Source organism: Heterocephalus glaber, unplaced genomic scaffold (genome assembly GCF_053883595.1).
Source record: "Heterocephalus glaber isolate CG9 unplaced genomic scaffold, H.glaber_assembly_v1.0 deba00001481, whole genome shotgun sequence".
NCBI lineage: Eukaryota > Metazoa > Chordata > Mammalia > Rodentia > Bathyergidae > Heterocephalus > Heterocephalus glaber.
The window spans coordinates 61,148,212-61,170,195 of record NW_028258317.1 but is presented as its reverse complement, the minus strand read 5'-3'; the positions used below and the strand labels follow the sequence as shown (position 1 = coordinate 61,170,195).

The window sequence follows — 21,984 nt, the reverse complement described above, 5'->3', positions numbered from 1 at the left end:
GGTGGGACTATGGTGGCCTCCACACTGTTAATTACCATGTTTCTGTGATAATACTATTTTTTTTTTTTTTTTTTTTTTGGTATCAGGGATCAAACTCTGGTCCTTGCGCTTGCGCAACAGGCAGCGAAACCACTGAGCTGAATCCCGGGCCCAATAATACTAATCTTGAACGGCAGGAAACAAATGTGAATAGCCAGAGCATCAAATGGTTGCATCTTAGAGCACAGCAAAGATGTCATTGAGGCACTCAGCTTCATATAGATATCTTTTAGGTAGATTTTTATTGGGTAATTTCTTTCAGGAGAAGATATTGTGCTTCATAGCAGGTTGTTCTTGTTTAATCTTCAACCTGAAACCCTCCTCTCAACTGGACAGTTTTGCCCAAGAATAACCTTTCTGATGTTATGAAAACTGTCCACTAGGTGGCAACATTGGCAGCTCTCTGGGTCTTCTTGGGCCTACTTTTTTTTTTCCTTCCTAAGGAGCAAGTCCATTTTATTTCTTGGCCGACAGCTGTGAGAGCAATTCTGCACAGAGAAGCTCTTCCCCAGCTCTTGTGGGATCTGCAGTGCCTTAGGCTGATTTCCAATTAGTCTTTTGGGTGACCATCCTGTGCTCACCCTTACTCCTCTGTGTTGCTTTGAGTGGAACCTTGGTTAACTATTCCTCTTGAACTCCATTAGCAACTATTCTTCATGCATTAGATTAGCAGCAAGTGCTTCTCATTTTGTATTGTTTGTTCTTATATGCATGTGGACTGTCTGCCCAAATAGATTATAAAGTCTTTAAGGACTTCTATGCCTCAGGCACTTGGCATAATACACTGCCAGGGTCAGGCAGCCTGAGAGTATGTCTGTCAGTGATTGTAGGTGGCATTCTTTTGTTTATTGTTTATTCATCACTTACTGATATCTGTTCTAGACTAAGCACTCTTTTGGGTGCCCTGAAAACATGAAAGACACAGTGTCTGCTGTCAAGTAGCTCATAATCTAGAGAAGGGGGGATGGATAGTGACAGGGGCTCAGCGGATGCTGGGAAGCAGCTGTGCTAAGTGACTCTGGGAACAAGAGAGGAGCCCCATGTGGTATATACCGGGTTACTCCACCCTCACCAGAGGGGCCTTTTAGAATTTGGCCTTGTCACTCTGATGACAGCATCTCTCCTTGAAACTAAAATATGCCTCTACTGGTTTCTTTTTCCCCCCAGTTCCTAAATTCTGGCTGATAGGATTGTGGAGGCAGTGTTGGTGTTAGGGTAGCAGAGAGGAGGTAACAGTCTCAACTTCAATGCTTCTGTTTTAGGCCTTTGTGGTCTGCTTCTCAGCATGTGGTAATTGTCCTCTAATTCTCAAAGTGGTTTATCATCTCACTATTTATCTGGGATGATTTGGAATTGCTACTTTACTATTAAGAGGTATAAATACATGTTTATTGAAAATGTATTCATTCTTTCTTTCCTTTTTTGTTATAAAAGATTGAACCTAGGACCCCACATGTCCTAGGCAGATGCTCTAACACCAAGCTAAACTCCAAGCCTGGAAAATCTTTTCTTTTTTCAGTGCTAGGGGTTGAACCCAGGACCTTGGCCAATGCTGGGGAAATGCTCTACCACTGAGCTATGTTCTCAGCCCTCTAGTCATTCATTCTTTTTCTTTCTTTTTCTTTTTTGACAGGGACTCACTATGTAGCCCAGGCTGGCTTCGAACTCAGCAGTCCTCCTGCCCTTGCCTCCCAAGTGCCGGGAATACAGGGGTGCACCACTGCACCTGGCATAGTCATTCATTTGTTTGTTTTGTTTTTAGTACTGGGGATGGAACTCGGGTCCTTGTGCTTTTGAGGCAGGCTGTGGAACCACTGAGCTGAATCCCCAGCCCTAGTCACTCATTCTCTAGGGTGCCTCTACATGCCCCCTTTTCTTGAAGTCTTCCAATTTCCCAAATAAATTATTCTTCCTTTTATACCTTTATATTACTTCTAACCTAACTTGAATACAAATTGATTTCATTTTGTCTTTTATTGTTTTTCTTTTTGTGGGACTGCAGATGGAACCTAGGGCCAGGCTTGAATTTGTGATCCTCCTGCCTCAGTCTCCCTGAATGCTGGGATTACGGTGTGTGCCACCATGCCCAGTTCATTGTGTCTCTTATAGTAACTGTTCAGAGCTCATTTTGCCTTAAGATTATAAGTCTTTTGAAGGCATGGATCATATTGTATTTAAGTCAGTATTTCCCTCCTCCTGCATCTTTACTTTCGCTATTTACATATAGTAGGCAGAGAACAAATGTTTGTTGATTTAATGAACTAGGATTTTTGTAACATGATCCTTGTTTAGTTGTGTAATTTATATTCTTCTAAACACTCGACAGTGTCAGTAGCTTTTGCATGGATTTTGTTTGACTTAGGTTGTAGGAATATTTGCTTGGCAAATGCTCTCTGGATGATATGAAAAGGTTTTTAGGTAGATCTAGGCTCAGGTTTGGAATTTTCCTGTTTCCTTCTTGACACCTACATATGGCTTTATCACTTTACAGTCTTGGTTTTCCTTATTTTCTAATTTCAACCCTATGTGTGACACATTCTACTATTGTTACATTTATTTAAATATCTGCTAAGTGCCAAGAAGTGACTTTGATGTTGGGGAGACAGACTCTGTATGTATAATGTGGTAACATAATGTAATTTCTTTCATCAAATAACAGGTCAATTCAGTCAAAACATATCTGATAGCCTGCTGGCACATTTTGAAAGATATTTTCTTTTTTTTTTTTGGTACCGGGGATTGAACTCGGGTCCTTGCGCTTGCGCAGCAGGCCGCGAAACCACTGAGCTAAATCCCCAGCCCTTGAAAGATATTTTCAAAAGTCTCAGTGGATCCTTAGGTAGGAAAGTAGAGACTTGTAGCTTCCCAGCTATTTGGTTTTCTAGTGTTTTGTATCTCTCCAAAACTCATTAGAGGATGCAAATTTATAATTTTTCCTGGAAGCCATTTTAAATGTCTGCGTATTGAGTTTCAATCTTTAATTTCTTTAGCTACGTGAGTTAAAATTTTAATTTCACAGCAAGTCTACTGGCGCTCTGTATTCACACTAAAGGGGTGAAGTCTGTCTCTCTGTTCTTCTGGCTAAGGTGAAATTTAATTTTCCAGACCAGATATCCTTTTCAACAAGAGACCACAAAATACAAATCTTATGTCTTGATGATTTGTTTGATCTATGTCCTGGCCGTGTGAGCGCGCGCGCGCGCGCGCAGAAAACTGCAAATGAAAGGCGGAGTCCACGAATCCTACATGCGTTCTTGATCTGTAGCCACAGCACAATCAGGACCATACCTCGCAGTCTGGACCAGCAGTTTGCACCAGGGACGTCCCTGAGAAAACATAAAACGTGCAAAAATGATTATCTTCATAAAACATAATTCACTCTGAAGGCCTCAGATTCTGTCAAGGCAGGAACCAATCAATACGAGTCCCAAGTCTTGTACCTATTAGATCAATCTGAAGGGGCAAGGAGATTATTAATTTTGCTACTGAGTAGTATATAACAACGGAGTATGCAAACAACATTTTAAAGTAAACTGCCTCAATAAAAGCGGAAAACCAAAAAATACTAGAACAAGATTTCGCACTGTTGATTTGACTTTACCCCTTTTTATTTTATTCTTTCCTTTTATTGCAATTATTTTGTATTTCTCTGGGTGTAGAAAGATAAATTTGATTACTTGGCTGTTAGACATTCTGTGCCTTTTTCAAAAACAAGAGAACTTTAAAAAAAACAAAACTAAACTAAAAACGCCTCAATGGCATGAAAAGTTGGAAACTATCAGGAGGCTCTTGCAAACTTGGGCAGCTTTAATTTTTTGCTCAAGATTCAGATTTCTATCTGTCACTTTTGAGGACAGTTGTGCCTATTGGTCTCTGCTCCTCCGGGGGCCAGCGACAGTTCCTCTTCTCCAGTCGTGTCCCACCACAGACAGTACAGCATCTGATTTTCTCAGGACAGATCCGGGGTCGGGGGTGACGCGAGACAGTCCCTAACCGAACGGCGTGAGAGACGGGAGCGGGAAACACTGCGGCCGGAGCGCGGTCTGGGAGCCGGAGGGGCTGGCGGCGCCTACTGCGAGCGCGGGCGGAGGCCAGGCCGGGCCGGTCGGGAGGCAGCACGGCCGCCATGTTCCCGCCCCACCGCGCCCGGCCGGCCGGCCGGCGGCTGCTGGTTGGCGGCGGCTTCGGCCTGCACGGCGGCCACCAACCCCGCCCCGAGCCCGTGACAGCGGCGCCCGCGAGCCCCCCCTCGAAGCGCGGGCGAGGCCAGGCGAGTGAGGGTCGCCCCGGGAGGCGCGCGGCGGCGGCAGCGAGCCGGGGACAGGCTTCCTTCAGGCGGGGCGGGCAGCACCGCCCCCGCTCCCTCCTCCTCCCGGTGGCCCCTCCTCGGGCCGCCGCCCCCTCCCGGATCTGTGCTCCAGTTCAGAGAAAGAGGAGCGTGTGTGTCTGTGTGTGCGTGCGCGTGTGTGAGTGTGTGTGAGGCGAGGGGGAGGCGCGCTCTGAGCCTCGGCTCCGCGCCGGCGGCGGGGCCGGTGGGCGTCTGCGCAGGCGGGGCGGGGCGGGGCGGGGCGGGGCGGGGCGGGGGCGCGCGAGCCGGCGGGGCTTGGAGGCCGGGGGCGCCCGCGAGCCGTGTCAGGCGGAGGCGCGGGCCGGGCGCCGGGCAGGAGTCTTCGGCGGCCGCTAGCTGCGGGGACGCCCCGGTGGATGTGCTCGCGCCGCCGGGAGCACGGCGTAGGAGAGCCGCGGCGGCGGCAGCGGCGACGCAGAACACCGGGCGGGCCGCCCGCTCGCGGGGAAGCAGGCGCGGGCTTCTGAGCGAGGCCGGGCGCGGCGGCCTCCCCTCCGCGCGCCCCCCAGCCAGCGCCCGCGGCCGCCACCCCCGCTCAGCTCCGCCGAGACCCCGGCCCAGCTGGGGGTCCCGGCCCCGGCCGCCGCCCCCGCGGCGGTTGCCCGAGCTCGTCCCAGACGCGCGCCCGGGCGGCGGGGGCTCCGCGGCCGCCGCTGCCTCGGGGGAGCGAGGGCGGGAGGGTGTGTGTGCGCGCGAGTGAGCAGGGGTGCCAGTGGGGCTGCAGCGGCGGCACTTCGGAAGCATGACTCTGGAGTCCATCATGGCGTGCTGCCTGAGCGAGGAGGCCAAGGAGGCCCGGAGGATCAACGACGAGATCGAGCGGCAGCTCCGCAGGGACAAGCGGGACGCGCGCCGGGAGCTCAAGCTGCTGCTGCTCGGTGAGTACGGCGGGGGCCGGCCGCTCGCGTCTTCCCGCGGGGCCTCCGCACCCTTCGCCCGCCGCCTCAGGCCCCAGGGGCAGCTGCCCTCCGCGCCCCCCACCCGGGTGCCAGCGGCTCTCCGTGGGCCTCCCCGGGCGCGCCCCCGGCCATTGCCGGCGCGCGCGCACGCGGACACACACGCGCGCGCGCGCGCGCAGAGGGGTCGAGGCTGCTCTGCCTGGTGTGAGCGTGTGCCTCTTCGTGTCCCCGAGGGCTGTGCATCATTTGCTCTGCATCTGCTAAATGGCAGAAGGGCTGATCACTTCGTGGGAGAGGCGCGGGGGCGGGAAGGTGGACATGGGGCTTGAACTTGCAGTGTCGTGGCCGCGGCGCTCCGTGGGGTGGTGCGGCGAGCAGAGCCGGGACGCCTTGAGGGATGGCGGCTGTTGGGGTGGTCCTTGTGCATCCATTGTCATATCTTGCGTTCTGGGGTCGGGAAGGAATGGTGGGCAGACGAGCGACTGGTTCTCAAAGAATTGATGGGGGGATCGACTCATTGTCTTCTAAAGAAAGGGGGCTTCTGTTTTGAGGGCGGGGCGGGAGGGCGAGCCCAGATGTGTCACACAAGTGCTGTTCTCTAGCCGCCAGATCTCTTCGAGGAGGGCCCCAGAAGAGTTTCTTGGCTAGCGGATGGTGACAGGCGTGTTTCTCATCTGCACCATTCTTTCCGGATAAAGATCGGGAATAGGCGATCATTGTGCTTCACGGTTGTTGACAGTGAGGGTATCTTTTGTTTAATGAGGCAACCCAGATGTAGGCCTGAATTCACAATTGTTACTACTGAAAACCAGTGCAGCCTGTCAGTTACTCTCCTGGAAACCAGTAGAAATCTTTTGTTTAAAACGGGTATTTTAATATCTTTGGAATCTGGACTAGAAGGAAAACGGGAAGTGTACCGCACAAATTTTCCTGTAATTCTAAAATAACCATCCCCCAACATTCTGCTTTGACTCTAAGCAAGAAAATACCATTTCTCGAATAAGAATTGTATTTGTTATCTCTGAGAGAATGTTCAGAACCAAGCGATCAGGGTTCGAAGACAAGCCATCATGACTTCTCTGAGCTATTGTGGCAGGAAGAACAAACAGCTTTGCAGTAACAGGCCTGAAAAATGTCTGCACTTGTGTTCTAGATATTTGTGTGTGTAATAAATATGCTTTTCAAACGTCTCTTAAAAGAATATTGTCAGTTTGGATTGGAAAAGCATCCCTTTTCTTATTTGGAGTATTCATCTGTTGGCTGGAGGAACCAATTGGCTTTGGGACTGAACTGCTTATATATTGGATCATTTACAAGCAGGAACAAAATATAATGATCACAGATAGTTACAAATGGTTACTTCACATGCCTTGATTTATGTTATTTTGAAACCTGATTAGATAAATGTACACATATTTACCAGGAACAGAAGGCAGCTAAATAAATGAAAGAGGTGGGCTTTGGGGAAATGACAGGACAGGGGAAAACTGCAATTGGAAAATACCCTTTCCCATTTTGTGTTACTTTTGGTAGCTGAAGATGTGCAGTTGAATGTTTTTTGAATTCTCAAGGTTGAGAAGAAAATAGTGAAGGCAAGAGAAATACATAGTGTTCAAGTATATCAGTATGGGGAAAAGCATGTTTTGGACTTGCTGTAAAGACCCAGGTTTCCTTTTTATTTTGCCTTGATTACAGTGTTTATGCTTTTTGTTTAGCTGTGAAAGGGCCTTTGAAGTCTCTTAAACCAACCTTATTTGCCTGAAATGTGACAACTCTGGATTTCCCAGCAGCCAGGAGTTAGAGCTCAGGGAATTGTCAGAAGGCCTGGGCTTAAATGTCTGAGAGGGAAATACACATATATAGATGTTTAATTGCATATTGCATATTTAAAGAACACTGTGGTTTTAAAAATGAACTTTGAAATGATTTTCTGAAGAAAAAAACATGAAGTAAACCAGTTTTACTGCTAAGTGGTAGTGTGGACAACATTTTTCCTCCTCTTATTAGATATTTGAGCAGCACAGCCTCACCTTGCCCCTCACATGTGGCCTATCACTTTAGCCCCTACATTCATGAGTAACATTTTAAAATACAGCTTTTTGTCAGAAACACAATCCCTGAATGTCATGTAAGAATTGCTACTGCTTCACCTTCTAGGTATGTTGATTTTGTAACATCACTACACTGTTTATATAGTAATAATACATGCTAAAAGCAGGTTTCCGTGTGTATTGGTGTGTGATTTCACAAGCTTTTGAGTTCAGGAGGGAAATGAGGGTTGATTTGAATGAGAAGAGATGTTGAGAGGTTCCATTTGAGAAGTTTTTGATGTGCTCCTTTGAGAACAGACTGACTTTATTGGTTCTTTCTCTTATTTAAATAACATCTGAACAGAACAGCTTACGGAATGTATCCTTTCACAGTTTAAAGATCTGCTAAAATTTTTAACCAGTATATTAATGGAGGAATCACCCTTATATTGAAATACAATTCAATATATAATTATTTTCAAAATAAGTTTTAGTTCAGGGCATGACACGATTGTAGTAGGAAAGGATTTGCTTGGCAGGATAAAAGTGTAGACTTTTTTTTTTTTTGGTACCAGGGATCAAACTTGGGACCTTGTGCTTGTGAGGCAGGTGATGAAACCACTGAGCTCAGTCCCCGGCCCGAGTAGACTCTTGTATTTGTTCACACAATTATTTACTTTTATGTATCAATAATATGAAGACATTAAAAAGGAAATAATAGTTATCATACTAGCTAATCAAGCGTGACAGTAAAATTTGGGCCATTTTGCTTCGTATTTAGTAATTATGCCAGTATCTTCCAAATTTATTCCACAGTTCGTACATACTTTTTCATTGTTTTTTAAAAGATGAACTCTTAAATGTATCACCATAAGTGTATCATTAAATTCTGAATTCTCATTGTCTTTAACTTACTCTCTGAATTGATTTATATTAGTGTTTTTTTTCTTTTGACACCTCAAAGAAAACTATTCTATACAGATATACAAAAGCATACCTCATTGGTTTAACTTTATGTATTTCCTAGATGAAAAGTGTATTATGTTCTCTGTAATTAATGACCATAATGTTTATTAAATATTTGTATTGATGATACATAGGTCACACCATTTAATATTAGTTTTTGTTTAAATCTAGTTAAAACTAGTGGCCTTGAATGTCTGCTTCAGGTCATAGATATTCATCATAAAATTTTTTCAATTCTTTGACAATACCTTTTTTCCCATTAGCCTGTTCTTATTTTGCATGTATTTGAAGTTTTTGCTCTGTAGATTGTAATTATCAAATTGGAAGGTTTAGCAACCCCTTTTTGTCGTTTGGATTCTACCTATTGAAAACAGGCTATGTTTAGGCCAGTCTTAAATGGAAAAATATATGTTGTTAATTTTCTGAACTGAATTACATATATATTTGTAAATGTTCTTCCTGCTCTACATTGGAAGTTTATGAGGGTAGGATTTTGTCTATATTGTTCACTATTAAATTCCAACTTCCAGCTCTGAAGATGTGTTTGATAAATATTTGCCAAGCGATTTTATTTATGACTCTCCTGCTAGAAATTGGGGCCTGACAATAATGAATACTAAATTATAGAGACACCGGGATATGTAGTGTTTTTTTTGTGTGTGAAAGATTTTGGGTTTTTTTTTGAGTCAGGGTCTTGCGTTTTAGCCCAGGCTGGCATCAGATTTGGGGTTCTCCTGCTGGGATTACAGGCTCAGATTAAGGGAGTGCACCGCCGCATCAGCCTTGTGTGGCAGAAACCTTGTGTGGCATGATCTTTAAAAGGTGTAACCTTGGGCCGGTGATTTAGCTCAGTGGTTCTGGCACCTGCCTCACAAGCACAAGGTCCCGTGTTCCATCCTCGGTATCAAAAAAAAAAAAAAAAAAAAAAGTGTAACCTTTTGAGCCAACTGCTTACCAGTGCATTCCAGCATTGGTAATATTGGATGTTGCATCACATGTTAAGCTAGTGTATTATGTTCTGTGCTGGGTGCATTTGGGAATGGTAGTAGTCATACTTAAAGAATGAAAGTTTAAAGGAAAACAAACCATTCTATAACTTGATTACTGTACTGTTGAGAATAGTTTAAAACCTATCATCATTTTGCCATATGCTTTTCTCCATGATGACACTGGTTAGAGTGGATGTCTGATCTCACCACAGATTTTTGTGATTTACCCAGTTACATGAGGAAAACCACAGTGGTAGTGGTTAAATACAGAATGCTGGAAGTTGCAAATGGCACACTTTTCCTAGGAGGAGTACATGTTTGTACGACAGCTCTTAAGTTGTAGACCTGAGGGGGAAGGCTAGGAGTGCTCTGGGCAATTTAGATTGACTGAAGAGTTCATTCAGGGACATCTGGTTAAAAGCACCCTGCCAAACCCACCCCTGCAGTAGAGTTCATTAGGGAAGAATAGGTATGTTAATAAAGGAGAATGGGTATGTACTTGGTGTGCACTAACCCTAGTGGCTGTCTAGGGTGGTTACTCAACCCTAGAATGAAAGCATTCATTTAAGTAGCCCTAATAACACATCTCCCTGGAAATCCAAAATACAGTGGTTATGATGCTGCTTTGAGGACCTACAGATTTTATTTTTTGCTACTAATTTAGCTTCCAAATGTTGAATGTGTTTGTAAATGTCAGAATTTATTTGGATGTGGGCTGGGGATTTAGCTCAGTGGTTTCACCGCCTGGTGCACAAGGACAAGGACCTGAGTTCAATCCCTGGTACTAAAAAAAAAAAAAAAAAAAAAAAAGAATTTATTTGGATGCATTTACTTATTTTTTAAAACAAGTAGTCTGAAGGATAAAAACCAAAACTAACTCTGACTCTAACAGAAGCCTTTAGAGTGAGGTTTTTGCATTGACCTATGTAGTTTTGTTGTCTAGATCTGCCATATAGCTGTCAATCCTATTCTTTCATGGTGTTTCTCCATATAGGAGCTTTGGCCCAAATTAAAACTTGGCTGAACAGTGAAATTATTCCATGTGAATCTATTCCGATAATTTTGTGTAGGTTTAGGAAAGAGAACCAGAAGAATAATGTAGTAGCCATTTTGTTTACTACAAACAAGTTTAATAGCCTCTTTTTCATTTAGAAAAAAACAACCCAGCTTCACTTTATAAGAGATGGCTTATGTTCAGTTTTCAGAAGTGCCTAATAAATATAGTTATGATTTTTATTGTAGATGAGTTTTTAAGGACCTGAACAGCTTTTGCAATTGTGAGGCTGCGTGATATGCTAAACATAGAAGAAAAAAGGAACAGATTTTTCTTCATGATGTAGTCAAACTGAAACTTGAAAAGAAATTAAGATTTTTCCAAGCACGATTTTGATTCCAGCATTCATATTAATTTTTCCTTAGGAGGAGTTATTCTGTTGATATTAGTGGAAATGTTGATGGGATGTTAAGGGAAATGTAGTGGGAAAATAGGGAGCTCCAAGGGTATATCTTGGAAGAAAGAGAAGCCATTTTAAGAAGGTTAGGATTGTTTTCTCACAAAGAAGGTGGAGAACCTATTACCTCAAGACCCCCAGTGTATTAGGTTGAGAGAAATATAAGTATTTGTAGCAACAAATTTAAAGTCTCATTTCCTGTTTGAAAAGCAAGGCAGTAAGATTTTTCAGAAGGAAACTTTTATAATGGCTTTTAGATAATGTTAAGATTGCTGCAGAATTAATCCTAAGAAACTGTGAAATAGCAAATAGAAGGTAAAATGTGTGATTGTTGGTAATTAAATCTGTGGTAATACCTGACTGCAGTAAACAGTCCACGTTTTTTTATTCTGCCGAAGGGAGTAACATTAAAGAGTTATTCTCAAACTCAAATCCTAGTTTGTGTGAACAGCTGTTACTAATAAAATTATAGGAAGTTGTTCGACAATCACCTTTGATTTGTTACATTACTGATATATAAGAATGTGTCTGATTTCTCATCTAATATGTAGTAAAAAGAAAAAAAGGACCTTCACATGCTGATAGATTGAATTAATGTGTACTAGATGGTTTTGAATCTGTATGTTACAAACAAGAAACAAACATATGTCGTGACGCTGAGAGTCCCAAACTGAATTCTCTGCATAACTCTGTGGTTAACCTTATACCTATTCTCTTTTGAATCAGTGCAGAGTTTTTTGTTAAAAGCCTTGATGATTAAAAGAAAAAAAATTTTGTATTTTGGTGCTGGGAGTTGAACCTAGGCCTACTACTGAACTACACATCCTGGCCCTTCACTGTTAAATTTTAAAGAACAAAACTAGTGTTTTTCAAAAATAAAATCACAAAGATACCTGTCTTGAATCCATTTATTCAAGAAACACTTGTCAGTTACCAGAAAATAAATAACTCCTCCAAAATTTCTTACAGGCAAACCTTATGAAGGAATAGTTGCATGAAAAATGCTGGCCAAATGAACAGTGTTGAGTACCAGCTATGTGCTTACTATGCTTTGTGAAGAAGCACTCATTCCTTATTTGTTAGCAAGAAGTGCTAGGAATACTGTTTCATAGTTGTTACCTCTGTACTGACTTGTCCTTCAGACTTTTTTTTTTTTTTTTTTTTGGAGACGGGATTTTTCTAGGCAGTTCAGGCAAGTCTTGATCTTGCTGTGCATCGCAGGCTGGCCTCGAACTCATGATCCTTCTGCTGCAACCTGCTGAGTGCTAGGTTTACAGGTGTGTGCCACTATTCCTGGCTGTCCATCTGACTTATTCTTCCTGGTCTTGAGTTTTCTATAGGCTTTTCCAACAGAGAAGATGACAAAATAATCTGAAGGCCATTGTAGCAGGGTTTTGTTTTCTTTTAACTACAACTGGGGAAAGCAGATGATCTTGAGAATTTGAACTACCTTTATATGCATTATTTTATTGGAGCCTGTTACTTTTTGTCTTTAACTGTGAGAAACTACTTATGACCTTTTGTCTTATGTGTTTAACTGGATTGGAAGCTCCATGAGGGCACAGATAGTGGCTTTTACTTCTTTTTATCAGCATCACACAATACGTCCATAAATATTCATTAGTAACTTGAGGGTGTGGGGTCGCTGGATTCTCATGGGAATCACCTGAGGAAGCGAATTTGAACTTCTTACTTTCTTCTAATGGGTATCAGCTATGTCATGTATTTTTCATTTTCCACTCTGCTCTGCTGTTTTGTAGACCACCTGGGGCACAGAAAAAGAAATTCTGTTTTAAAGAAGGAATAGTCTTGGCCTCTTTGCCGGCCTCTCTAGGGAGAATGTTTCAGTTGGGAAGATTGTTTCAGTTAGGGAACTGGGAATGTTTCAATTAGACTTTCACATATTGTTTCGGGTTGAAAGCTGAATAGCCGTGGACCCAGCAGTTCCAATGGAAAGTTGTTGGAACACAAGTCCTTTGAAACTTGAAAATGCCATGCACCCCTTATTACAGGATTGTGAGCGGTTTGATTGCTTTAGAAACAAAGTAGTTGTTTCAAGGAAGTGTGTAATGGATTGTGGTGCTTTCAGGAACCAAAATGTTATTAATGTCATTATAGTCCTGAAACCTCACAGAAGGGAACAATATAATTAATCCACAAATTAGAAGAGGTAAAGTGAGACTTTTGGCTATGTAGCAGGAAGTGAATAGTGATGCTTAGAATTATAGTCATGTGTATTCTAGGAGATAGTCTTGTGTTTTTCCCCCTGGAGAACTGAAATCATGAATTAGTCTCCTCAGGTAATTTGAGTTTTGTTTTTGAATCACCAATTGCTAAAATATCGATGTAGAATTTCTTTTATTTCTTGACTTTTATTTTTTCCTTTGATATTTTGAGACAGTCTTTTTGTGTAGTCAGGCTAGTCTTGAACTCTCTGTTGCCCAGGCTGGCCTCAAACTCATGATCCTCCTGCCCCAGGAGCCTATGTGCTGGGATTCTAGGTGTGTGCCACCACGCCTAGCTCTTTTTTATGTTTTAAAAGCACTTTTTCATCTTTTTGTTTGTTTTGTTTTTTGAGATAGGGTTTTGCTATGTGATTCAGGCGGGTCTTGAACTCACTTTATAGTACAGGCTGGCCTTGAATTTGAAGCAGTCCTCTTGCCTTAGCCTCCTAAGTGCTGGGATTACAGGCATGTGCCTCCATGCCCAGCTTCATCATTTAAAAAAAAAATTGTTTCTTTTCTACACATCCTTTGCTGTAGGAGCAGCAGGGTAGGGTGGTGGTCAGTGGCATCTTATCACCATATAGTTTCTGGTGACTGCAGCTGTCTTAAGTTTTTTCAGTGATTTACCCACCCACCCATTATTCAGGCTTCTGCCATTTGCTTCAGGTACACCCCCAAACCCTTCCATGAGAATATTGCCCACCCATTTACTCTCAATGAATTTTCCTACCAGTATTAGGAGAGGCTCCTCAGACTCTCTGGCTTGTACATTTCCTTAAGATTCAGAGAACTTCCAAGTTGGTGCCTCTGTTGGACATCATGTGGCTGTCAGCCCATGAGAGGGGAATCTGGGTGCTTTAATATATTAGAAGAAAGGGATGTGTGAATGTGGCTATAGAAGAAAATAATTAACTTTCTTTTGTAGTACTTTGGTCTGCACACCAAACTACTTTGTTACTGAACAAAATTCAAACCCTCTTTCCTTTCCAGAGGGAAGGGACTTGAGATTAGCTTATTACTAGCAGAGAATCAGGGAGCCAGTGATGAATAATCTAATGAGCCACTGGGTTACGAAATAGGGTGCCTTGTACTTGCTGGAAGGGAAGGAGGTCCCGAAGGCTGCAGGCCTGTGTAGGATAACAGCACATCTTCATTTAGTGATCTGAGTGTCCTGGTCTGAGCTATTTGGGAGCCTTCCGAACATCTTTTCTGGTTGTACTTTCATCCAGACAGTTAAGCAGTCCTTGGTTTTGTTACACCCAGTCAGCTCAAGTTCATTTTTCAGGTGGATTTGTGTTTTTTTAAGCTAGAGATGCAATGATACTTTCTTGCCATGTGAGTTGTTATTTTAGGGTCTACACTTTGCAGAACACCTTCATTATATTAGTCCTTCTTTCTGTAGATGGCAAATGCAATTTTCCTCTTGTCCTAGAGAGGTGACCCATTTCCTGTGACTTGTTCTAATAATACAGGATGATTTTAATTCTTGTTCATAGTTTGCCCTTAAAAGAAGGCTAGGATACTTACGTGCTTAACTCTTTCAGCTCTCTAAGTCTTGTGAGATATTTTTGAAAATTGATAAACCATGTGATGATTTAAAACCATTCAAGACTGACTTTGTGAAAGTTTATTTGGCTAAGTAATTCAACATTATGTATCATACATTCTGGATTAGTTATGTGCCTTTTCTAAAACCTGTGATTTCAGAGGCTGTGGAGTATTTCTATTCTACCTCTCTAGACTTTTCTTCCCTCATAGAACTAACCTTAGGTATTTTTTGTTTAGTTTTCTTTTTCTACAGAAACCTATACAATGAAGAGATCGGATGAAGTGATCTTATTTGAACTTTGAAACCTTTTCTGGCATCTCAGCTACTTTCTGCCCATACTTATCCTTGGTTGGACAAGGGGTTTGAGCTCCCTGTCCTTCCAGTGGTGATGAGCTGTACAGAGAGCCTTGCTAAGGCCCATGGGCTTTTCTTGTTGGCCAGGATCACCTTTCTTGGCCCTCTGTAATAACTGAGTGCCCTCAGGCAGCTCTGCCAGTTCTCGGCGGGTGCATGAGGAGGGGCCATGAAGGAGGCTTAGCAAGTCTGTCCAGAGCTCCCCTCCCGCTGCCTGGCCTGCTGCTGATAGTTTCACTGTCTTCACAGGGAATAGTATCAAAAACCTCCTGTCATATCAGCATGGGTCTCTTGCTTCCTGCAGGAAGGGTGATATCCTGGGAGGCACAGAGGTGGAGCCCACAGTGTTCAGGCACAGCCCTGCTAAGGCCTGAGTCTTTTCTTACATACCCATGTCCAGCTTCTTTTCTACTACTTGTATTTTTTTTTCTTTACACCAGTCTTTAAGCATTCCTTTTCATTTTCCTACAGATAATCAATCTCTGCTCCCCCATCCAGCTTCGCCATTTTCAGTGAGTGATTGATTATTGGCCTTGTGAGCTCAGGCACCAGGAAGGCCCATCCACCAAATTAGAGCACTTGTGTGGGCTTCTTTATATTTGGAGCCTAGTGGGTCACTTTTGCAGGGAAGATTTAGAAGTAGGCACTGGATCACATGTGTTCATTTCTTCTTCCATTACTGTGTGTTTTTCCTTAGGGCTTTCATTGAAAGCAGGAAGTATCCATAGCATGGATGGAGAGGTAAAGAATTTTCATACTTTTTTTTTTGTTTTAAAATATATTTGTATTGTGATCTCTAAATAGTCCTTATTTGGCATGACTGTGATCAGAGAAACTTAAAGAACGCAACTTCCTAGCTTGGTATGCTGGGGCATGTTTGCTATCTGAGCTACTTGGGAGGCTGAGGCAGGAGGGTTTACAGGTTTGAGGCCAGCTTGGGCAACTTTGAAAACCTGTGATGTTGTCTCAAAAAATAAAATGGCCTGGAGGTGGGGAGATAGCTCATTGATAGAGCGCTTGCCTAGCATGCATGAGGCCCTAGGTTCGATGCCCATCACTGAAAGAAGAAAAGGAACTTGTTGTGTCCTCTGCGTCTGGAGAAAGGGCTTCAGCCAAAGAAGAAACAGCTGGAGTCACCTGAAGGCTAAAGAAACGCTGTAACTAGAGCCTAATTCTCTTGGACTGTACCGCTGGCATTCTTGGCCCCCTCCATTCTTCCTGGCCCACTGCCTTCTTATCTTACAGCATCAAATTTCCTTACCTTGATCTCAGATTTGGAGTTGGATAGGTGGCTAAGGAAAAGCTGAGCAGTCACAGGGCAACAGAGGATAGTGGGGAGTCTGTGGGGGTTAAAAAGGTGAGGGTATTACTGCTGACCGAAGTGGTGTATTTGCATCTTCATTGGGCTCTAGAGGGAAGAAAGGAGAGCAACAAAGAGGTGTGTGTGCCTCTACTTGGTGTCCTCCATCAGAAGGAACCAGGCCAATGTGGGTTCCACTGCTGGCTTTACCACCTGACTGGATTTCTTCATCCTCATTGTCACATCCACTGTGCCCTTCCTCTCCCAGACGGTGGGCTGGGAGATGAGCAGTGGGAGGAATTTGTATTGCAGGTGCTCTCCTGCAGGAAAGATGGATTAAGAGCAGAGCTCGTATAGGGGAGGGTCCTGAAAAGAACCATTCATATATTAACAAGAAAATGTGTATCATGGCTCCTCCATGTTTTCCATCCCCTCATCCCTGTCAGCTAGAAATGCATGTGTTACGGACTTGAGAACTCTGCTTATCTGGTGGTAGATGTGAGAACATCTCTTGAGACATCCTTGTCCAGGAAATGTTTCACCTGGCTTGCTTCTCCTGCAGTAGAACGCCTTTCAGTTCCTCAAGGCAATAAGTGGATAAGCAATATCCTGAGATGGTCTTGCCAGGTAGATTCATACTCAGATGGAGGTATGTCCTGTAGAAATAACTTTGTGATTTTTATCTGAGGAAAGCATCTATCAATTGGGCCATTACACCTAACCCTAGAAGTTGACTTTTTTCCTAATATATATACATACACATGGGCCAGAGATTTAGCTCAGTGGTTTTGCCGCCTGCTACGCAAGCACAAGGACCCGACCGAGTTCAATCCCTGGTACCAAAAAAAAAAAAGGAACAACTGCATACACATATTAGTGTGTATATGTATATAAATATATATATATATATGGTACTGGGAATTAAACCCTGTGCTTTGTGCATGCCACACCCTCAGCCCATTTTTTTCTGATTTTTTAAAAAAGACCTATAGTTTTTTTTTTCAGTACTGAGGATTGACCTCAGGACTTCTATGCTGAACTCCATATCCAGCTCTTTTCTTACTTTATTTAAATTTTTTTTGAGACAGAATCTTGTTAAGTTGCTCAGTTCCCCAGGCTGGACTTGAACTTTCAGTCTTCCTGCCTTGGCCTTCTAGATTGTTGGATTCTAGCTGTGCACTTCCACACCCTACTCATATATCTATTTCTGATTATAATTAGCACTCAAAATGGAGCTGCATTTGTCCATGATATCAATTTAGAGGATTTCTTGACTCTCCATGTGGGCAGATACATTTTGAAAAATCTGAATAATTTTGAATAATTTGAGAGAACTAGGGAGTGCTGAAACAAAAAGATACTTGAAATTAGTTTCTAATTTTATTAGCAGTCATTTCCTGATGGACCAATAATGAACAAAGTGCTGTATACCGGCTTCCTTTGGGGTCAGGCTTGGCTCTGACATGGAATGTGAAGATGGCAGGATCTTGCTGTGTTGAAGGATTGATGCCTTCTGAATATTCTAGTTTCTCATGTTACACCTTGGGTCATTTACAGAGCCCTTTAAACCACATTAGAAATGTTTGGACAGTTTCAGGCACATACCACCTTTTATAGCAATGAGTCCCATGAATTTCCCATCTCTTATGGGAGAAGATACTTACATGTTGTTTAATTGGTTTCTAATAAACAATTTGTATTTTCTTTTCCATACAGTTTTGGTAAAGAGATGTGTTTTTAACAGGAAATTATAGGACTTCCTTCTTATCTCTTTAGGGAAATCTTGACTTGAAATATATTTTCATGAAAATCACCAGCTTTGTGCTTTGAGAAACACATTTTTTGTAGGACTTTCTACTCTAGGCATGTTTATTATGGGAATAAAGATTCTCTTTAGGGTTTTTCCTAAATCCCTAGAGTCTTATCTGGGAATCCAGATTCTCATTACAATATATGCTTCCCAGAATTAATTAATGCGTTGTGCCTACCTAGCCCTGAATCATGAGGTCACACAATGATTTACTTTCTTTCTAATACAGTAGAAATATTCTTCTTTAATATTATTTATCTTTGTATCTTCAAGCAGTGTGCTCTAGCCAAATTTATATTGTATTTTGTTCTCTTTTTAGAATGAAATAAAGAAGACCACTTGAAATATAGTATCTCCTCTAGTATGGTATGGTATGATATGGTTGTTTCTAAAATACTAAAAAAAGTTCAATGAGAAAACTGCTGGGTCTCTTTGAGTCAAGTTTGAATCAAGAAGAAATGTTTATTTTTTCCACCTGAGAATTTTCTTGCATTCTTTTTTATTTGTTTTTTGCTTTTTGAGATAGGGTCTTGGTATTAGTTCAGGCTGTCCTCCAACTCCTGGCAGTCCTCCTGCCTCAGCCTCCTAAGTGCTGGAATTACAGATGTACCCCACCAAGCCTGGCTTTTTTTACATTCTTAAGAAATACATTATATTGGGCTGGGGATTTAGCTCAATGGTTCTGCTGCCTGCCTTGCAAGCACAAGACCCCGAGTTCGATCCCCAGTACCAAAAAAAACAAAAAAAGCCTCCAAAACACAGAAATACATTATATTATTTTCATGTTCATCTTTAAAAGAATGACAGCCCACTTTACTATTTATTTTTATTCTTATTTTTCAAAAAATTTAAAAACTTTTAATAATGCAGTAGTTTTTTTGTGCACAGATGAAAAAAGTTTAAAAATCTATTCATAAATTTACCTAAAATGTGCCCGTTTAACTTAAGGACCACGATCTTTTTCTGGTCTTTTTTTGGTAATGGGGATCAAACTCGGGACCTTGCATTTGTGAGGCAGGCAGCGGCACCACTGAGCTAAATCCCCAGCCCAGCCATCTTTTTCTGTATACGATTCCTTTCTAGTTTCATTTTCCCTCTGTTTCTGCTTAGGCATAGTCATTCTGAATAATTTAACACTGAGTTGCAGACATTCCTGTTTGGCTATATGTACTTAATATTAACATTTGAAATGGCTAGTAGTCTGACGTGTTTATTACTCAGTCTGTCCCCCAGCTTTTTAATTTTTGAAATGTTTTGTGTTTATTTTTGCAGTACTGGGGATTAAGCCCAGGGAGCACTGGACGCTTTCTCATCACTTTTGTGTTTGAGACGGAGTCTCCCTGAATTGTCCAGGTGGCACTCAACTTTGAGATCCTCTTGCCTCAGCCTTTGGAGTACCTAGAGTGCACCACCCTCCCTCCCTCCTTTCCTTTTTAACATTTAGGTTTTTCTCTGTTTCTGTTTTTAACATAATGGTGTGAAGTTCTTGGTGGATAGATTTTTAAAATACAAACACAACTTTGTTAGGATAGATTCATAGAAATCTATTTCTAGGTCAGAGGGTAGGAAAGATTTTGTGACTGTTGATTGACTACATCCAGTACATATTCTTAAATGATTGTATACATTTTGCATCATCATGAGCAATATTATGAGAGCATCAGTAAGTTAGTAGGAAAAGAATGGTACGTAATTTTAAAATTTACATTTGATTACTAATGAGAATGATCATATGCTTGTTTTTAGTTGAATTTCTTACTTTGTGAGTTGTCTGTTTATTTCTTTTGCCTATTTGTAGGCTCTAAACATACAGATGAAATTGACTTTTTGTCATATTTACTGCAATTAACCCCAGTCTGTTTTCCTTTTCTTTGTTTTGTATTAATACAGAAGTTTTTATTATCAAGGCAAATCTGTTGGGTTTTTTGGTATTTAATTTTAAGATAAAAATCTTAACCTGCTTTAGAGACTCCATGAAAGCCTGATTTACTGCCATTGTTGGGGACAATTGACTTTTTAATTAAGTTTATTGGTATGTTTTAGATATACATAATGATCGCATTTATCATACAGAATTTGTACTTGTACATAATGTATCTTTATTCTTGTTTTTTTTTGGTACCGGGGATTGAACTTGGGACCTTGTGCTTGCAAGACAAGCGTCGGAACCACTGAGCTAAATCCCTGGCCCTTGATTCTTTTTTTTCCATTCTCCTACCCTCCCTTCAACCTCCCTTCCCCCCTTATTTACAAAAGCTTTGTTTCCATTTTTTTCTTTTCTCATTTTCTTTTCTTTTCGCTTCTTTCTTTTCCCCCTCCCCTTTCCTAGTTCTCCTTCCCATTTGAACATTTTCTTCCTATTTCATAATATCTATTATACATTTTGGTCCTTATTTACACTTTCGATTTCTCACACCAGAGAAACAATATGACATTTACATGTACGTCTGACTTATTTCACTTAAGAGTATGGTCTCAAAGTGCATCCATTTATCTAGAAATGTCTCAGGTTATCCTTCTTTATGGGAGAGTAGTACTCCATTGCATTAAAAAACACATCTTCTATATCCATTCATTGGTTGATGGGCATTTGGGTGTAGTTATTACAAACTGTGTTTCTATAAACACGGGTGTGTATATGTTGCTGTGGTATGATTTTAAAAAATTTTTAATTTTTTATTACTTAAATTATTTTATTGGTACATTTTAGGTATACAACACATTTACATTTCTCATTGGGAACTCTTGGACCTTTACATGATGGATCTTGGTTCTTATTTTTTTCCCATTCCTAGTCCTCCCTTCACCCGCTCCAGCTATTTACAAAGACTTTGTTTCCATTTCTCATCATTTTTCCTTTCCCTTCTTTCCTTTCCCCTGCCCCTCCCACTTCCCCTACCCCTTTGGACCTTTTCTTCCTATTTTGTAATATCGATTATTCATTCTAATCATTGGTATATTTTAGGTATACAATATAATGACATTCATCATTGGAAATTTGCACCTTTACATAAGTCTCTCTTGGTTCTTGTTTTTCACCCTTACCCTGCCCTCCCTTCAACCCCTCCATCCCTCCCTATTTACAAAGACTTTGTTTCCATTTTTCCATTTTCTCATATTAATTCCATTCCCTTCTTTCCTTTCCCCTACTCCTCCCACTTCCCCTTCCCGTTTGCCCCTTTTCTTCCTATTTCACATTATCTATTATACCTTTTAGTCCTTATTTACACTTTCAGTTTCTCACACTTGACAAGCTATTCGGTATTTATACATGTGTGTCCTATTTATTTCACTTGAGTAGCGCCTCAATGTTCATCCATTTAGCTTGGAGTACTACTCAGCCATAAAAAGTGAGAAATTAGAGACGTTTATAGCTAAATATGGTATGATATTTTAAATTCTTTGAGGAAGATACCAAGAAGGGGAATAGCTGGGTAAAATGGAACCTCTAGTTTTAGTGTTTTGAAGAATCTCCACACTGATTTCCACAGTGGTTACACCAGTCTACACTCCCATCAACAGTGGAGAAGGATTCCTTTTTCCCCACATTCGTGCTAGCATTTGCTATTGATTGATTTCTTGATAGCCATTCTTTCTGGAGTGAGATGCAATCTCAGCTTTGAGAGAATAGATAGAACTCTTGAAAACATAGGTGTAGGCATAGACTTTGTGAACAAAACCCGATTTTACGGGAAATACTACAAAATTAACACTGGGATCTCATCTTATTAAAAAGCTTTTGAACAGAATAGAGTTCTGTTCTTTTGAATAGAATTCAAAAGAATAGAATTAATATGAGTATATGACAGGCTTGGCTATGTTTAAACTTTTATTGAAGGATAAGTTTTTAATTGTGAAGTCCATTTTATTACTTTTTTTGTTGTGTGAACTTCTGGTGTTACGTGTAGGAACTGTTCTCAATCCAAGGTCACCAAGGTTTACCTTTGTTTTCTACTAAGAGTTTTGTAGTTTGGTTAGGTGTTATATGTAGGTGTTTGATCCAGTTTGAGTTGTCTTTCATTTA

At 41.6% G+C, this 21,984-nt stretch overlaps 1 protein-coding gene across 1 annotated transcript in view; it reads left to right on the top strand.

Moving 5' to 3' along the window:
- The first annotated feature begins 4,650 nt into the window (after nucleotides 1–4,650).
- The window catches only part of Gnaq (G protein subunit alpha q), a 328,305-nt gene continuing 310,971 nt past the window's right edge, over nucleotides 4,651–21,984 (top strand). Inside the window, exon 1 of the mRNA XM_004862540.4 lies at nucleotides 4,651–5,265. Coding sequence (XP_004862597.1) covers nucleotides 5,130–5,265 — 136 coding nt within the window. The 5' untranslated portion in view covers nucleotides 4,651–5,129. The remainder of the gene's footprint in view (nucleotides 5,266–21,984) is intronic.